The 17,199-nt window shown below is 37.6% G+C and overlaps 1 protein-coding gene and 1 pseudogene across 2 annotated transcripts; both read right to left on the bottom strand.

Annotated features, from left to right (window-relative positions):
- Positions 1–680: 680 nt before the first annotated feature.
- LOC306861856 (glucoside xylosyltransferase 1-like) lies at positions 681–5,084 on the bottom strand (annotated as a pseudogene). Its single transcript has 7 exons — positions 5,073–5,084; positions 3,454–3,621; positions 3,014–3,143; positions 2,506–2,747; positions 1,202–1,325; positions 954–1,120; positions 681–840 (listed from the first exon to the last, which is right to left on the bottom strand). The product of its transcript is annotated as a glucoside xylosyltransferase 1-like (transcript).
- Positions 4,643–16,752, bottom strand: LOC306861791 (YY1-associated factor 2). The gene is made up of 4 exons (XM_079404272.1): positions 16,606–16,752; positions 16,173–16,298; positions 7,659–7,811; positions 4,643–6,442 (listed from the first exon to the last, which is right to left on the bottom strand). The coding sequence occupies exons 1-4, from the start codon at positions 16,629–16,631 to the stop codon at positions 6,199–6,201; spliced, it is 549 nt and encodes a 182-aa protein (XP_079260398.1). The 5' UTR covers positions 16,632–16,752; the 3' UTR covers positions 4,643–6,198.
- Between the last annotated feature and the right edge of the window lie 447 nt (positions 16,753–17,199).

The raw sequence follows: 17,199 nt of genomic DNA, 5'->3' as shown, positions 1-17,199 counted from the left end.
ACTGGAGCCGTGTGGATTACTTATGGATTATTGTGATGTTTTTATCAGATGTTTGGACTCTCATTCTGACGGCACCCATTCACTGCAGAGGATCCACTGGTGAGCAAGTGATGTAATGCTACATTTCTCCAAATCTGTTCCAATAAAGAAACAACTCATCTACATCTTGGAAGGCCTGAGGGTGAGTAAAGTTGAATTTTTAGGTGAACTATACCTTTAATATTTTTCATCCTTGCACCAGTAATTCTTCAGTGGGAAATGAAAGTAATGGTCACAAAGTCTAATTCGTGATATATTTTTATTTCATATAAACATTATGTAAAATGAATACAATATTTACATTTTCAAGTATTTCCCAATTTATGCTATGACCTCTTGTAGTACATTCAATAAGCAGTACAACCAAAAGCACCTTTTTACCTTAGGAGGTAAACCAATTTACCTTATTTGTTTATGGAAATGAAGTCGTTCAGATTTGGAATGACATTTGGGTAAATAATGACTTTTTATTTGTATTTATTTATTTTTACAGTCCCTTTAACTAGGATAAAAAAAGATAAGTTTAAATTCACATTTCATCATTCAACTAATATTGCACAGATTCGAATGGAAGAGCAGCGACGCTCCTATCCTGTCTCAGAGAACATATTTCTGTCATTATTCAGCAACAACATTACAGCTCAGTCTCCTGCAGGAAGCATTCTCTGGATCTTCCTTAGACTTTCCAAGTCCTCTGGCAAAGAAATGACTAACTTTCCCACAGTATGTGTGAGTGGTTCCGTTCAGCGCCTCCTCCAGGGGTAACAAGAATGATTTTATGAGATCCTCTCCAAATATGTACTGCCAGAAAAAAAAGTAAAGAGTGATTTATTAGCTTTGGAATGGATGGGAAAAAAATCTAATAAATAAATACCTAGCAACTAACAAATCACCTCTAAAACAATACAACTCACATGTTTGAAAGTGTCATACACGGCCTTGAAGGCTGGCTGTTTGTCGCTGAGAAACACTCCTCTGTTGCCATGCAGCATTAAAACACCCTCTTCCTCTGCCAGGAAGCTGCTGTAGATGCAGTGGTCAGGACGGTAGTTCCAGTGGCAGGGGAAGGTAAATACCATCTCTGGGTGAACACACGCATCTGTTACAGAGACTTGAAAGGGAATAAAACAATAAGGAACGGATGAAATCCAGAAAGGCTTACCTGGATTGTAATGGAAGAGGATATTGATCAGATCTTGATCACCCCAGGTTATGTTAAGCTTGTATTCCTGTAACAGAGGCATCAGAAGCTCGTCTCAGTGCAGACCGACAGAAGTCATGTCATTCTGTCCATACAGAGCGAAAAAAAGAGAAAAGTTTGAAATGAGTAAAGAGACCTTTACCACCCTCTTCTAGACTCAAATTTAATTAAATGTTAAAAAACGGTTACACTTAAAGGTGTCCTTGTTAGAGTGTAATTATACATTTAAGTACTGAGTAATATTAACTACATGTACTTACTATATGATTAGGGTTTGCCTTAGGGTTACTTGTATGTAATTATGCATAATTAATTATTACAATAGTAAATACATGTAACATGTATAACAAGGACTCCTAAAATAAAGTGTTACCAAAAAACCCATTAATATGGAGTCATAAATCGATAAATAGATGTTTTACTTAAATGTATTTAAATAAGTAGCACAACTGTTTTCAACATCGCTAATAATATGAAATGTTTCCTGAGCACCAAATCAGCATATTAGAATGATTTTGGAAGGATCATGTGACACTGAAGACTGATTTAATGGCTGCTAAAATTCAGCTTTGCCTTCACAAGAATAATTAATATTTAAAAATATATTAAAATAGAAAAATATATCACAATGATATTTCACAATTATAGTTTTTACTGTATTTTGTATACAAAATGTAACCTGGATGAGCACAAGAGAGTTCTTTCATAATAAATAAATATATATATATATATATATATATATATATATATATATATATATATATATATATATATATATATATATATATATATATACACTCACCTAAAGGATTATTAGGAACACCTTTTCAATTTCTCATTAATGCAATTATCTAATCAACCAATCACATGGCAGTTGCTTCAATGCATTTAGGGGTGTGGTCCTGGTCAAGACAATCTCCTGAACTCCAAACTGAATGTCAGAATGGGAAAGAAAGGTGATTTAAGCAATTTTGAGCGTGGCATGGTTGTTGGTGCCAGACGGGCCGGTCTGAGTATTTCACAATCTGCTCAGTTACTGGGATTTTCACGCACAACCATTTCTAGGGTTTACAAAGAATGGTGTGAAAAGGGGAAAACATCCAGTATGCGGCAGTCCTGTGGGCAAAAATGCCTTGTTGATGCTAGAGGTATTTCTGTCAGGAAGCTGCTGTAGATGCAGCAGCTTCCTGTTCGATTAGCTCTGTGCAGGTACATCAGCCCTCACATAAAGGAAGAAAGTTTAGGGTCAGGCCCTTTAATCTCACTTTGAATTGTGTCATTTGCATCCGGGTCAAATTCATCAGCATGACTCCAGAGTTGATGCCAGTTTTTCCATAATATGGATGCCAGGAGAAGTGACTATACCAGGCAATCCGCAGCTCCTCGTGCTCTGGTGCCATGGCTACTAACTGTGTGGAGTTAAAGTGCATCAACATGTCCCAGATCAGCTCTACAGGCTGCAGGAAGAGGACACGTAGAGTAAGGAGTCCACCTCCTTCAGAATCACCTGTAAAGAAAAGAATGGAATTGCAAATAGTTTGTCAAATTTTGTCAAGTTTGTCTATTTTTAGAAAAATTACAGTGCCATTTCAGAAAAGAGTAATATGTATTGTTTGACATATTGCTTGACATTTTTTGGTGCAGTCACAGTAACCTTTTTTTTTTTTTTTTTTAAATGACATAAGCCAAAAAATCTGCTTTTGCTTAAAATAGATGTAGATATTTTAAACTAAACATGCAGTTTAAATTGCTTTAAACTGCAGTTATACTCACTGGTAAGAAGCGTCTCTGTGATGCACATGGCTTGAAAAGCTGACTCCACTCTTTGTGGTTCTCATGGGGGAATGAAATGGGGTGAACAACAGCTGAATTCTGCTCAGATGAAAGCTGGCCAGGAATCCAGCTGTATAAGTGGAAAATGGATCGGAAGAGAGTAAATCTTTCATCTCTTTATACAGTTTCTCAATAGTTTAGTAGGAGATTAAAGGAATTGGTCACCCAAAAAGGGAAAATTTGCTGAAAATGTACTAATCCTCAGGTCATGCAAGATGTAGATGAGTTTGTTTCTTCATCAGAAAAGATTTGGAGAAATTTAGCATTAGGTTGGCCATTTAAAATGACATGTATCCCCTTTAATGTTGGACAAACATGCACGTTCTTGTGAAACAACATGTGAATGAATATGTCAGAAATGACATCTGGCTCATACTGACTGCTGTTTTTATGCTGGTGTGAAACTGCTCCTCTGCAAAGATGTGAAATCTCAAGGCTCGGCTGCTGAGCATGGCTGCGGTCTTGAGCATGTTGACAGCTTCCCCGTGTCTCTCTCCACAAGCCACCACAGCCAGCTGCATCGTCTCTTGCTGTCCAGGTGAAGTCACCTTGTGTGCAATATCTCGGTAAATAGATCAGTTTTAGTTCTACTGAATTTTTAAATGAGCTTTATTATAAGTGATGAGTTTATCCCCCGGTTTCACAGACAAGGCTTAAGCCTAGTCCTAGACTAAAATGTAAATCTGAGCTGTTTCAACTGAAATAAACTTACACTGACTGATCTTTAAATATATCAGTGCCTTTGTTTTGTCTCAAGATGCACCCCAGTAATGTTTTTTTCTAAGAAAGTACTTAAATGTCCTAATTGAACTATGGCCTAATCCTCGCTTAGTCTAAATCCTGTCTGTGAAACCAGGCCTAAAATGTATAAAATATGAGTAATAAAATAAATAAAATTAGTTTTATTTTCTAATAATTTGCTGTCATGTTTGCAATAAACATTAAATAAACATCAAAATTAAACAGACATTTTTTTTTATGTAATCAGATAGACAAAGAAAAAACATTTGATGTATAAAACTAAATTTGTTATAATAGTTAACAAAAGCTATCTAATAGGTCTCACTACAAAGAAAGAAAAAAAAGGGCTGATAAAAGGATAGATGAGTAAATAAGACTACAATTTCTTTTCCAACAAATGATCTACAAAAAGAAGGTGCCTACCTGTGCTATTTGTTTTGTGGTCCAGGGTCACATAGAAAGAAATATGTGCCTACATGTTTTACTGGAACATTTTTCGAGCATGCAAACACTATGCCAGGCTGTCAGATACCACATAATGACGTAATAAAGAGCCGCTGTATCGGTTTGAAATGATCTGTTCGAAGGAACCGATTCGCAAAAATGAATCAGTCTTCCTATCAACTAACGACCACCACCGGGATACAATACAAGTTCTTCCTCCAATAGCATGAGAGAGACCCTTTTAACTTACTAGCAGCTATTTAAAGTTATTAGATTTTGTTGTTGCGGACTTCTATTTTTATTATTAACAAATTGCTAATATTTGTAGTTTGTTTTTACAGAATTGTGAAACTGAACTAAAAAAATTGTAATTATTACATCATGCATCTTACAAGTTTTTTTATTTAATTATTATGACTAGTCATTGCCAGAACAGTAAAGTTCAAATTAATTCTTAGTACCGTACCTCCTTGTAAAACAAAAGCTTGACTTGTGTAATAATGGTTAATAACTAAATTAGTAGTAGTATTTTTTAAATATTTACTAATATGTTTAGAGGAACACATATCAGAAGCAACAGCCATACATGTAGACTAAAACTTTATATTTTAAGAGTGCTTGTATAGGGAGCATAGAGGAACTGGACTTGGTGTTCATTTTTACCAGCAAAACATGCTTTCTGCTTTTTATTTTAATCAGAGATAAAAGGAAGGTTTTCTGCTGTATAAGGCAATGTCTATTGAGAAATGGATTATGTTGTGTAACAAACAATACTCTTCCTTGTCTCTGACTCAACCCGTATGCCACATATTGCCTCAGTCCTCATGGTGAGGTAAAAACCACAAGACTTTGAAGACCCACAGCGAATATCATCTGCATGCATGTCATTTGCATTTCACAGAGAAGTGAAAAAACATTTCACCACAACAACCACCAAAATTCGATAATCACTCCCTTAAGGTCTTTGTTTGCCCTGAAAATAACTTTTACTTTACAATGGGATTCTAAATCTTAAATTTTATTAAGAGATATTTCCTATACTGCAATATATTTATATACCACCGTTCATCATAAAGGAGGGGATGAATTCAACATCTTACAAATACATTTGTCATTTTTAGTCATAAATGTTATGTTTCTTGTGGAATTAACAGAATTATATCAAGACAATGTAACACAAAACAGCGCTGGTAGAACTAACCACACAAGTGATGCAATCTATGACAAGTTTAAAATAAAACAGCATGAACAAGAACAAATTAAACTATTAATTTCTGCGTCTCGAACCATACAAAATGTTCCAACAGGCGCAACAAACAACTGAGAAAGGAAGTCCTGTTTGGGTCACAGTTATTCATAGACTGCTTAACGCCCATCATGTAATGCATTTAAAAGTATGTTAAAGTTACACTTTGCAACTGACATGTCATTAATGTAGAAGCAAATATGTTCACGACAATGTTCCAGTTGAATGTTTTTAAGCCCCAGGGCCAACTGTCGAGACGTAATGGGTGCTGTTGCAGAAATTGCAGATTGTGGTTTTAAAAAATAATGGTTTATGAAATTGTGACGATAATGATGAGAATGGGTGTCAATGTCCAAATCCAAACAGACAACAACACTTATCTGATTCATAATACTACCACATGCTCTAGAAATTAAATCGTCAAAATTCAATCATCAAAATTGCTTACAAAGTCTACAGTTTATCTCAAGCTGACCTACTGGGCATTGTAACAAACCAGGACGAGTGTATCGTGGTGAAATCCTATGTTTCTGATTTTATAACTGTGGTAGTAGTGAGAGATGGATTATATTGCTGGGTTAAGTCTGCGTCTCGGTAAGTCTTGGCATACATAAGCGTGCTCCTGTGACTGTTCGTTTAAAATGGATATATTAGGTGCAGGAGACTGGAAGTAACGTTCGTAATCCACGGGTTCCTAGTGAGATTCCCCGTTGAGTGAGGAACTCTCCCCTCGTGGGGACGAGGATCTGGAGATCCCCTTCTCTGTGTTGTCTGAGTTGGATCCGCTCTGGCTGTGGTGGTCTCCAGATGCTGCGCTGGAGGACGAACTGGAGGAGGGCTTAGTTTTCTCCTTAAAGTCTGTTATAATAACCGTCAGATCTCCTACTGTCACTTCCAGATGTTGTGCGCTGCTCCGATCCACATTTTTTAACCTGGGCCTGCAGGATAGGGAGCAAAGAACAGATCAGACATGCTCCACACCACTTGAGCTGAATAATGACACCATTTTCTTCTGCAGAGCTTGTCTATAGCATTTCATAATTGATGAACTTGACAACATCGACACCGAACTAATCTTAGCTGCACTGAGACACCATTGTCTTATGCAGAGCAGCTGACATTTAGTTTCATAATTGATGCATTTAGCAATATTAACACTGTAATTTAACTGCTTATTACTGTGAAGCTGCTTTGAAACTTTGTCTCTGCATTATATAAAATAAATTGGCTTGTTATATAAATAAAATTGACTTGAATTGCTAGTATAATAGAGCATGAAAGTGAGCCTGGCGGCCATGGCATTGCAAGTATTTTCTCATTCATTTTCTCCACTGGCAATTAAAAAAGGCAATGAACCAAACTAATGATTAAAGAGATGAATCAGAACATCAGAAACATTGATTTGAAGACTTTTTGACATACGTAAATGTGTATTTGAACAAAACGCAGTACCCAACATCTCTCACAAGGGACTAAATGACAATGAATATATAATATACATACTACATGTACATAATGTTTGGTAAAAATACACAAAAAACAGTACATACAGTAAAACAGTAATTCTGTAAAATATTACCATTAGAATAAGCTGTTTACTATTTGAATATTTATAAAAATGTCATCTATTCCTGTGATGGCAAAGCTGAATTTTTAGTATCATTACTTCAGTCTTCAATGTCACATGAGCCTTCAGAAATCAAATATGCTTAATATTTCTTATCATTACTATTGTTTAAAACAGTTCTGCTGCTTAATATTTTGTGGAAACTGTTTTTTTTTTATCAATATAAATAAATAGAATGATATATATACAATATTTGAAATAGAAATCTTTTGTAACATTATAAATGTCTTTACTCTCACTTTTGATCAATGTAATGCATCCTTGCTGAATAGAAGTATTAATGATACTGACCCCAAACTTGGTCACTAAAAGGGGACAAAAAGTGTTGTATAATTATTGGTGCGTTGCGGAAGATGAAATATAATTTATATTCAAATAGTTTTCACATATAGAGCAACAATACATGATATTTTCCTGAGTGAGCTACCTGCTATGTAACATGCAAAAGACAGCCACTTAATTTGTTTGGGGAGTAGGAACTACGTAGTGAATTTATGAACGCAAGGGACTGTATCGCAACATTTCACCTCATTTTCTTGTGGCTGTTCTTTTTCAGTGTCGGTTCTCTCTCGTTCTTGTCCTTCTCAGTCTTTTCCTTTTTCTCTTTCTTGGGCTGTGTGGGTGACGCAAACTGCTGTGTGACCTGCTGGGCTACCAGCTGGGAAACAGGACGAGGTTTCCTGTGGGGAAAAAAAAAGGGAAGACTGAGAAGCGAGATATTTTAAATCAGGATGACACGATTCAAGCTCACCAGGGCCTGATGAAAAGGACTATGTGGGAAAACGAAAGTTAAAACAGGCAAGTGTTGAAGCCAGTTGAGAAATCTTGCCTACACAGAGTAATCTGAGAAGAATGTGTTTTCTCAACAGTTGAGAAACAGCCGCAATATCACTCATCTCTTTTCCTTTCTATAGCAGGAACACAAAAACTGGTAATTTAACTTATATATATATATATATATATATATATATATATATACACACACATACATATATATATATATATATATATACACACACACATATATATATATATATATATATATATATACACACACACATACATATATATATATATATATATATATATATACACACACATACATATATATATATATATATATATATATATATATACACACATACACACATATTTCTCAGTCTATATATATATATATATATATATATATATATATACATATACATACATACATATACACACACACATACGCAATAATAATCATGATAAAAATCCATTTAAACCACCAGATCCAGATTGAACCTATGGATGTAAATGGCCAATCAGAAATTGCTAGAACAGCCCTTCTTGTCCTACTGTTGTCTGTTACTAGGATACTATATTGCTGTTGTCATTTCAACGCATCAGTTGTTGCACCCCTAATTAACAACCTGACAGCTGCGGCAATTACAGATTATATCTAGGCCTATGAGCTGAACTAACCATACTGATCTCAGATCAGAGCTCAGGGTTAAGTCCCATCAGTAGCGTGGCGTTTAGAACGACAGGGATGCACCGTAACCGTTTCTCTAATGTCAAGAACAACAGCTGTTACACCAAAAACAGTCCACAACAGAGCAGTATGAAGGCCAGCATCGCTGTCTGCTTTGCCAACACACACGCACACACACAGTGATTTTAAAAACAGCTTCTCAGTATCTGCGCGCTGGTGCAATGTTTAAGCTTTCATCCATTACCCCAGGGTGCTTTGGGAATAGCTAATGAAGTTACACATTGTGAAATTAGGACATCTAGAGCCTTAAAGCATGGCAGCCAAGAATCGGTCATTAGCATTGATCCCGAGCCCAAGGCAAGTGAAAACGGCCATTATTAGTTGTTGTTAGCTGTCTGCCTGCCTCGCTCTCTGCTGCATGTCAAGACCTGGCTGCTTGCTGTGGACTCTTAACACCCTTCACACTCAGCGCTGTTAGTGAATCAATCGATCACTTTGTGATGTATTTCCTCCGTGTCAGACAGAGCAAATCGGCATTAACGTTGCTGATCCTGCTTATTTTTGAACGTTTGTAATGAGGGAGAGAGAGATTTAGTGAAATTTCTCAGTCATTAGTCACTCTCCGTCTCACGTATACGTGTCGCAACTAGAACTGAACGATTTTTTTTTTTTTACCAATATTGCGATTTAATATGCAATGACTTTTTAAAGCTCTTAATGTTCTGTATTATTCAACAAAGACAAGCAATAAATCACTGTATAGTATGACCAACACAATATTAGATAGATTAAACAAATCTTAATTTTTGTAGGGCAGGACTATATGTTATGATGAAATTAGGTGATGTATGAATTGATATGAATGACATTTTTATTTAACAACTACAATCGCAGTAGTATATTGACTGATTTGTTGAACTTCCAGCCTTATAATCATGTAATAATTATGACAACAAAGCACTGACAAATAAGCCTGTTGTAAACATTATGAAAGTCAGTAACAAATTACACAAACTAAAGTAGATTGCAGAAATATAAAAACAAATCTGTTGCTTTATCACACTCAGTATTTAGGCAATTAATTCAAAGTCACTGTAATAAACATGTAAACATGAGGATTATACTTTTTAAACACTGTCTGTTAACTTTAGACAGACTTTCATTAAAAAAAAAAAAAAAAAAATTATATATATATATATATATATATACACACAGTATATTCACTCATAGGCCACTTTATTAGGTACACCTAGCTATTAGCGGGTTGGGACCACCTTTTGCCTTCAGACTGCCTTAGTTCTTCGTGGCATACATTCAACAAGGTGTTGGAAACATTCCTCAGAGATTTTGGTCCATATTGACACGATAGCATCACACAGTTGCTGCAGATTTGTCAGCTGCTCATCCATGATGCGAATCTCCCGTTCCACCACATCCCAAAGGTGCTCTATTGGATTGAGATCTGGTGACTGTGGAGGCCATTTGAGTAAAGTGAACTCATTGTCATGTTCAAGAAACCAGTCTGAGATGATTTGAGCTTTGTGACAGTGCATTATCCTGCTGGAAGTAGCCATCAGAAGATGGGTACACTGTAGTCATAAAGGGATGGACATGGTCAGCAACAATACTCAGGTAGGCTGTGGCGTTTAAACGATGCTCAATTGGTAATAAGGGGCCCAAAGTGTGCCAAGAAAATATCCCCCACACCATTACACCACCACCACCAGCCTGAACCGTTGAGACAAGGGAGGATGGATCCATGCTTTCATGTTCTTTACGCCAAATTCTGACCCTACCATCTGAATGTCGCAGCAGAAATCGAATCTCATCAGACCAGGCAACGTTTTTCCAATCTTCTATTGTCCAATTTTGGTGAGCCTGTGTGAATTGTAGCCTCTGTTTCCTGTGAGCGGCACCCGGTGTGGTCTTCTGCTGCTGTAGCCCATCTGCTTCAGGGTTTGACGTGTTGTGCGTTCAGAGATGGTATTCTGCATACCTTGGTTGTAATGAGTGGTTATTTGAGTTACTGATGCCTTTTTATCATCTCTAACCAGTCTGCCCATTCTCCTCTGACCTCTGACATCAACAAGGCATTTTCGTCCAGACAACTGCCGCTCACTGGATATTTTCTCTTTTTCGTGCCATTCTCTTTAAACCCTAGAGATGGTTGTGCGTGAAAATCCCAGTAGATCAGCAGTTTTTGAAATACTCAGACCAGCCCGTCTGGCACCGACAACCATTCCACGTTCAAAGTCTCTTAAATCCCCTTTCTTCCCCATTCTGATGCTCGGTTTGAACTTCAGCAAGTCATCTTCACCACATCTAGATGCCTAAATGCATTGAGTTGCTGCCATGCGTAATGACTGTACCGGGGAGGCTTGTGTACTCATGGGCTTGAGTGATGGGATACCATGATTAATGCGCTACACTGTGTGAACATGCAGTCTCCATACTGCTCCTTCCTTCACTCCACTGCCAAGCCCCCGGTTTGACAGATGGCCCTCTGCCTCCCACCTCTCCACGCTCTGTTTTCGGTTCTTTCCAAGCGTCTGCATTTCCTTTTAGCTGCTTTTCAAAATCCCACACTGCAGTTCCACATTGCTTCTCCCTCGCTTCGGTATACAGCTTTCTCTCCTTTCATCAAAGGCCCATAACTGTCTGAATCAAAATGAGGTCAACCCGTATGAGACGGTATGGGCATGCGCCTTCGCGTGCTTTTGCAAACTATATGCAAAATTTCTCTAATAAATGACAACAGGCTCTTGTAATTACTGAATAATGTGGATGTTTTATGTGGTTTTTTGTTTATTTGGCAGAGACATGCTGGGAATGCTTCCTCAGACTGCATTAGTTTCGCCTTTTTGGGCAAAGAGACGAGAACTCACAGTGCAGCGCTCTGGGTTTCTGCACACACGCAATTAGAGAGGATTTCACATGCTGCTCAACTCTTTCAAATGCCACACTGTAGCAAGTAACTAGTCATCTAAGCATGTGAAAGCCACAGTATAATTTATATATAATAATGCATATAGCTACAAATTAAGCATTTTAGAAATACATCAATTATTACTATTAATATATAATGCAGTTTTATAATAATAAAAATGTATTATAACATCATCTAATATATATTTATTATTTATTTTTTTCCCCTCTCAAGGCTTTAAGACCCACTGACTAGTTGGTTTTGCACATCTCTACCATTTTTTATTGCCTCGTTAAGCAAAACGAAAATGTCACTGTGACTGCAGAATATGACGTTTAAGACTTATGCTTTGCTCAGTAATCATTTGCAATCGAAATCCTTCATTTGTCATCACCTCACTGACACTGACAGTCATGAAGGATGATGGGTCCAGTTCTTTTAGCAATACCCCTATAGAGTGCACAGGTTATGTCAACAATTTATAACTGACAGCCTTAAACTGGTTGTGACAGCACAAACGTACATTAGTGTCAAATCAAATGGAGCTCCAACGTGAAACAAAACATAATACAGCCTTCATTTTTCCAATGCGTCATCGTGAGAGGTCTTGAGTAAAAAAAAATAAAACTGCTTGGTCTAAAGGGGACATTCTCTCCATTTGTGGTAACTGAACGGTATAATACTCTCTCCTGCAGAGCGAATGCTTTTGCTGGGGGGCAAAAAGTGTTGGTACACTGAAATTACAGGTTTGCCGGCAGGTTCGGGGGGTCAGCGGGGGAAAGGCCTGAAATGCTCAACGAGAAGCTCTGCAGCTTCATCAATTAAATGTCAGTCTGTCAGCACAAGGTAATAACTAGGTAAACAAATCCCTCTTCGAATGAGCAAATATAGCCAGTCGAAGCAACATTAAAAAACCATTCACTTAGGAACTAGTATTGCATCATTTAAAGGGATCATTTACCCCAATATAAAGCTTTTTGCATTTTTTACTCTCCTGTTGGTCCAAACCCGTATGACTTTCTGTGAAACACAAAATAATTTATTTGATTTGCCTGTTTTTGTCCAATGCAAGTCAATGGGGTCCAAAACAACACAGGCTCTAATTGACGTTCAAATTATTTTTTTCCAAAACATTTTGCTTAAAGAAACATGTCCTACCAATGTCTTTTAACCCAAATTAAAGGGTTACTCTACCCCAAAATGAAAATTGTCATTAATCACTTACCTCATGTCGTTCCAAACCCGTAAAAGCTTAGTTCGTCTTCGGAACACAATTTAAGATATTTTGGATGAAAACCGGGAGGCTTGTGACTGTCCAATTGACTGCCAAACAATTAACACTGTCAAGGACCAGAAAAGTATGAAAGACATTGTCAGAATAGTCCATCTGCCATCAGTGGTTCAACCATAACGTTATGAAGCTACGAGAATACTTTGTACGCAAAAAAAAAAAGACTATATTCAACAATTTGTCTCCTCTCCTCTTGCGTCCAGCAGATTTTCTCCAAAATGGCGCTACACTGACACAGAGGAGACAAATTGTTGAATAAAGTATTTTTTTCTTTGCATACAAAAAGTATTCTCGTTGCTTCATAACAGTCAGATTGAACAACTAATTGGCAGATGGACTATTCTGACGATGCTTTTTATAGTGTTAATTGTTTGGCAGTCAATTTTCATCTAAAATATCTTAAATTGTGTTCCGAAGATTTTTACGGGTTTGGAACAACATGGGGGTTAGTGATTAATGACAAAAAATTCATTTGGGGTGGGGGGTGGGAGTAACCCTTTAGATATATGATGAGATGCCCAACAAACATGCTCTGAATTAACCCTTGTATCATTCGCCACATATCAGTCAGGCTCAGCTAAATCATAACCTTATAAAATATTAATTTGCTATTCGCTGCACACAACCGCAATCTAAACGAACACACGGTTGTCATTCACATCTGACGGCTGCTCGGGAAGATGACGAAGCTGAAAGCAGCAATCAACCTCAATGCATATCCTTTGCGTTTACGCATACAACCGCTTGCCAAATGCAGAACAAAAGCAGAAGAAGAGTGAACAAGCTGTGTGTCAAGAAGCTCTCCTTTCTTCATAAATGAACGACTTGCGAGGATCACACAATCAAGAGGACATCATAATTAAACCCCATCATTTGTGGCCGTCTCAGAGGCATTATAACAGGGCAGATGTGCAATCATGGGTTTATTTATGGCATGGGTGTCCGTGTGTGCGCATCCCGATGTGATGATGCCTCTTCTCATGACAGAATTCTTGATTAAGCCATTGAATGCAAATGAGTTCAGGCCGTCTGGACGCCAGCTGCTGTGGTGGCCTAGACGAGTGACAGCACCCCACCCCCACATAAAAATCCACCGCCCTCTCACACGCACTTTTGCAGCAAAAATGAACATTAGTTGGCTTTAAATAACTGCTGTAATAATACTTTAATCTGGATCTGAAACTTGAAAGATAATTTAGCCTTTATAAACAATCTCCCTAAAGAAAGATGATCGTTATCTGCCGCTGTTGTTGAGAGCTGAGGTCTGTCATCATCATCATCTTCATCTGTTTTGATTCATCAATGTTTTACTTCCTGACCTGATCTCATCTTAATGACATAAGGGAAATAACTGACTGCCAACTCAGTCGTTGACTGTTCCAAAACAGGATTTTTATGACAGATGAGATGAAGGTGAGAAAATACGAGCCCATTAAATGTCTTCTCTGATGAGGTCATTAGCACTCTCTCATGGATTGCTGCCACGGGATAGACTATCTGTGAGACTGATACAAGCAGAGTAGATGCTAGTATTGTGTAGGACCCCTCATTCTCTATGATTAATTTAAAAAATTTGAATTGATTCTTGCATTGTTATTTTCTATTTCTTTCCCGTTTAGATGAAACCTCCATTGTCAATAGTGTAGTGAAAAGAAAGCAAAGCTCACACCGAAGTCACTTCCGAACCAAGCAGCTTTTTGTTGGTCAACACGGCGAAACTGATGTCCAACTGTTGCGAAATCTAGGTGAAATATTTCGCCCTTGTGCGAAATTCCAGATTCTTATTCATATGACTAGATTTTGACCTTGAAAGTTCAGCAAACAACGATAAATGTGACCATATCTTTAGAAACAGCATTACACAAATTTTCCTGCTTAGCCTTGACAAAGTTTGTGTTTAAGCATTACCTCTTTTGATGCTTTAATCAAATGGCTTGTCATTCTGAATTTTTTCCTTTCTTTAAAAACGTAACATTATACATATTACATTTGCCAGTGTCTTTTCATTCTCTCAAATCACTGACGTGTTTTCAAACTGGTATTTATCACAACAAGTCTTTACCCCCCAATATTTGGGATAAACAACTTTGAATTTATGACACCAGGTTTCTTATTAGCCAAAAAAATGTAATAAAATAATAGACTTTGTCACTGGGTTAAATACAAACCAGTGCTGGGTGAAATATAGACAAACCCAGCAACTGGGTTGTTTTGACCCAGCAATTGGTCAAATGTTTAACCCAACCTTCTGGGTAGTGACCCAACTGCTGGGTCAAAACAACCCAGTTGCTGGGTTTGTCCATATTTCACCCAGCACTGGTTGGTATTTAAACCATTTTTTTTTGAGTGTATAGCGAAAAAAAGCACAGCTCCCACAAAAGTTACTTCCAAACCAAGCAGCTTTTTGTTGGTCAACGTGGAGTATTTGCATAACCAACTTGAACCTGTTGCGAAATCTGCATGGGCAAATCTTTCGCACCAATACAAAATTCCAGATTGCGCTGATTCCTATTGATAAGACTCAATTTCAATGGTGAAAATGTGCCGAACAACAGTAAATATCACCACAACTTTAGAAACACTATCTTCACAAGTTTCCAGCATAGCCTTGGCAAAGGTTGTCTTCAAACATTAAATGTTTGTGCTTTTCCATAAAAATGCTTTATTTTACACATAACAAATCAAACCACTGACATGTTCTCAAACTAGTCTTTACCAACCACTTGAACATAACTGGAAGCATTAAATAATGATACTGATACCAAGTACATGGGTTTATCCTCCAATATATGACATGAGTATGTATTATCAGTAGTTTTAATGCTTTTAAATATAAACAGAGGAATGATATTACAAATTGCTAATTTTAATGCATTTGATATGCAAACGATTAAGATTATGAAAATATAAATAACTTAAGCATTAGAATTCAACTGAATGTACAGTTTACAAGCCAATTTATTGAAATCGTTTTAGACTACTAATAGAAAACTGTATGGCAGCACAGTGGTTTGCTTATAGGTTGTGCCATGCCTGGCTAATGCACTATAATTACAAAATGAATTGAAATTAAACCCCAATTACTTCTGAAATATCCCACATTAATCAGGATATAATGGGTGTTTTATAAACAGAGCTGTTCAGTAACGTGACACTGACTGCTCACATTTGTTCTTGAGGTTATAAACATTGTATTAAGTGTGTAATTATTAATACACACACAAGACAAAAGGCTCAAAACCTAACGATGTAGATAATCGTTCTGGGGTAATTTATCGAATGAAGCCCAAATATGCTGTCTAGGTAGGCAGCTCGCTAGATGTGAAGCAGCAGACATCGTGTGGCACACTCACCGCGTTGACGTTCCCTTCCTGATATCGCACATCATGCATTTGAACGCTTCGGCGCTGTTCTTGAATGTACACACGCTGCAGTCCCAGTAGCCGTCGTCGGAGGAGGGCTTCGCTTGGCGTTTCGGCCTTCAAAAAGCAAAACAAACAGAGAGAACATCACATCTCGGACGGTAGAAATCTCCGACACACATATCTGATCCTATCCATGCACAAAGTCAGCCGGACGCCTGACGCCTGCGCAAGCGACGCGTTTTTTAAACGAAATGACACTTTATTAAAAAAAACAAAAAAAACAGCCAGTCCGCCATGGTGGCCACTCTGTTGCGTCTTTCTCATTCAGGCGCGCGCTGCCTAATGGTCTGTTTCAAGCCTTGAGACGGTCTCGAGTTTCTTGAAGCCACGGCTGTGGGAGTTTCTTTCTGTTTGCTTTTACCTCGTCGGACTCCTCTTGTCTCCCATGCTGCAGAAACTTTGTGCGAAGCGTCGCAGGCACAGCCGCCTCTCGCGCTCTGTCCTCCTCTCTCGAGCGGCTCCCAGCTGTCGTAGAAACTCCAGCTCAGCGATGATCACGTGACCGGGCTCCACCAATCCGGTGCCGATTTATTTTCTCAAAAAGTAGGGTCGTGGGGTTTATATAAAAGAGTCGTGCTCCCGCTTCACCCCAAATCAACTGTGTACAGAGCGAGTGCGAGTGAGGTAACTAACTGTGCTACTCTTATATTCAAGACTTTCGTTCATGGCACTTTCCACGAATAGGGTACCACATTTAATCATGGTTTTACCACAAATAAAACCAAAACACCATGGTTACTAGTTAAACTGTGGTGACTACAAATAAACTATCGTTTTGCTACACTAATAATAGTTTAAACATGGTATATGCAGTAAAACTGCGGTTATACAAATGGTAATCAATACGGCAAAAAACATGGTTACTAATTTTACTGTAGTAATACCTAGTAAAACCATGGTTTTTGTAAGCCTAAACTCTTCTGTTTCAGCAAATGAGACAACTTTTTATATGAGC

Source organism: Barbus barbus (genome assembly GCF_936440315.1).
Source record: "Barbus barbus genome assembly, chromosome: 42".
NCBI classification, from domain to species: Eukaryota; Metazoa; Chordata; class Actinopteri; order Cypriniformes; family Cyprinidae; genus Barbus; species Barbus barbus.
This window is presented reverse-complemented; position numbering and strand designations above follow the sequence as displayed.

Bases quoted from the DNA above. Each gene is read 5' to 3' on its own strand.
- LOC306861791 (XM_079404272.1), bottom strand. From the start codon at position 16,631: ATGGGAGACAAGAGGAGTCCGACGAG. The intron at 16,299-16,605 runs GTAAAAGCAAAC...TGCTTTTTGAAG, and splicing joins GACAAGAGGAGTCCGACGAG to GCCGAAACGCCAAGCGAAGC. The intron at 6,443-7,658 runs GTGAAATGTTGC...CCTATCCTGCAG, and splicing joins AACAGCCACAAGAAAATGAG to GCCCAGGTTAAAAAATGTGG.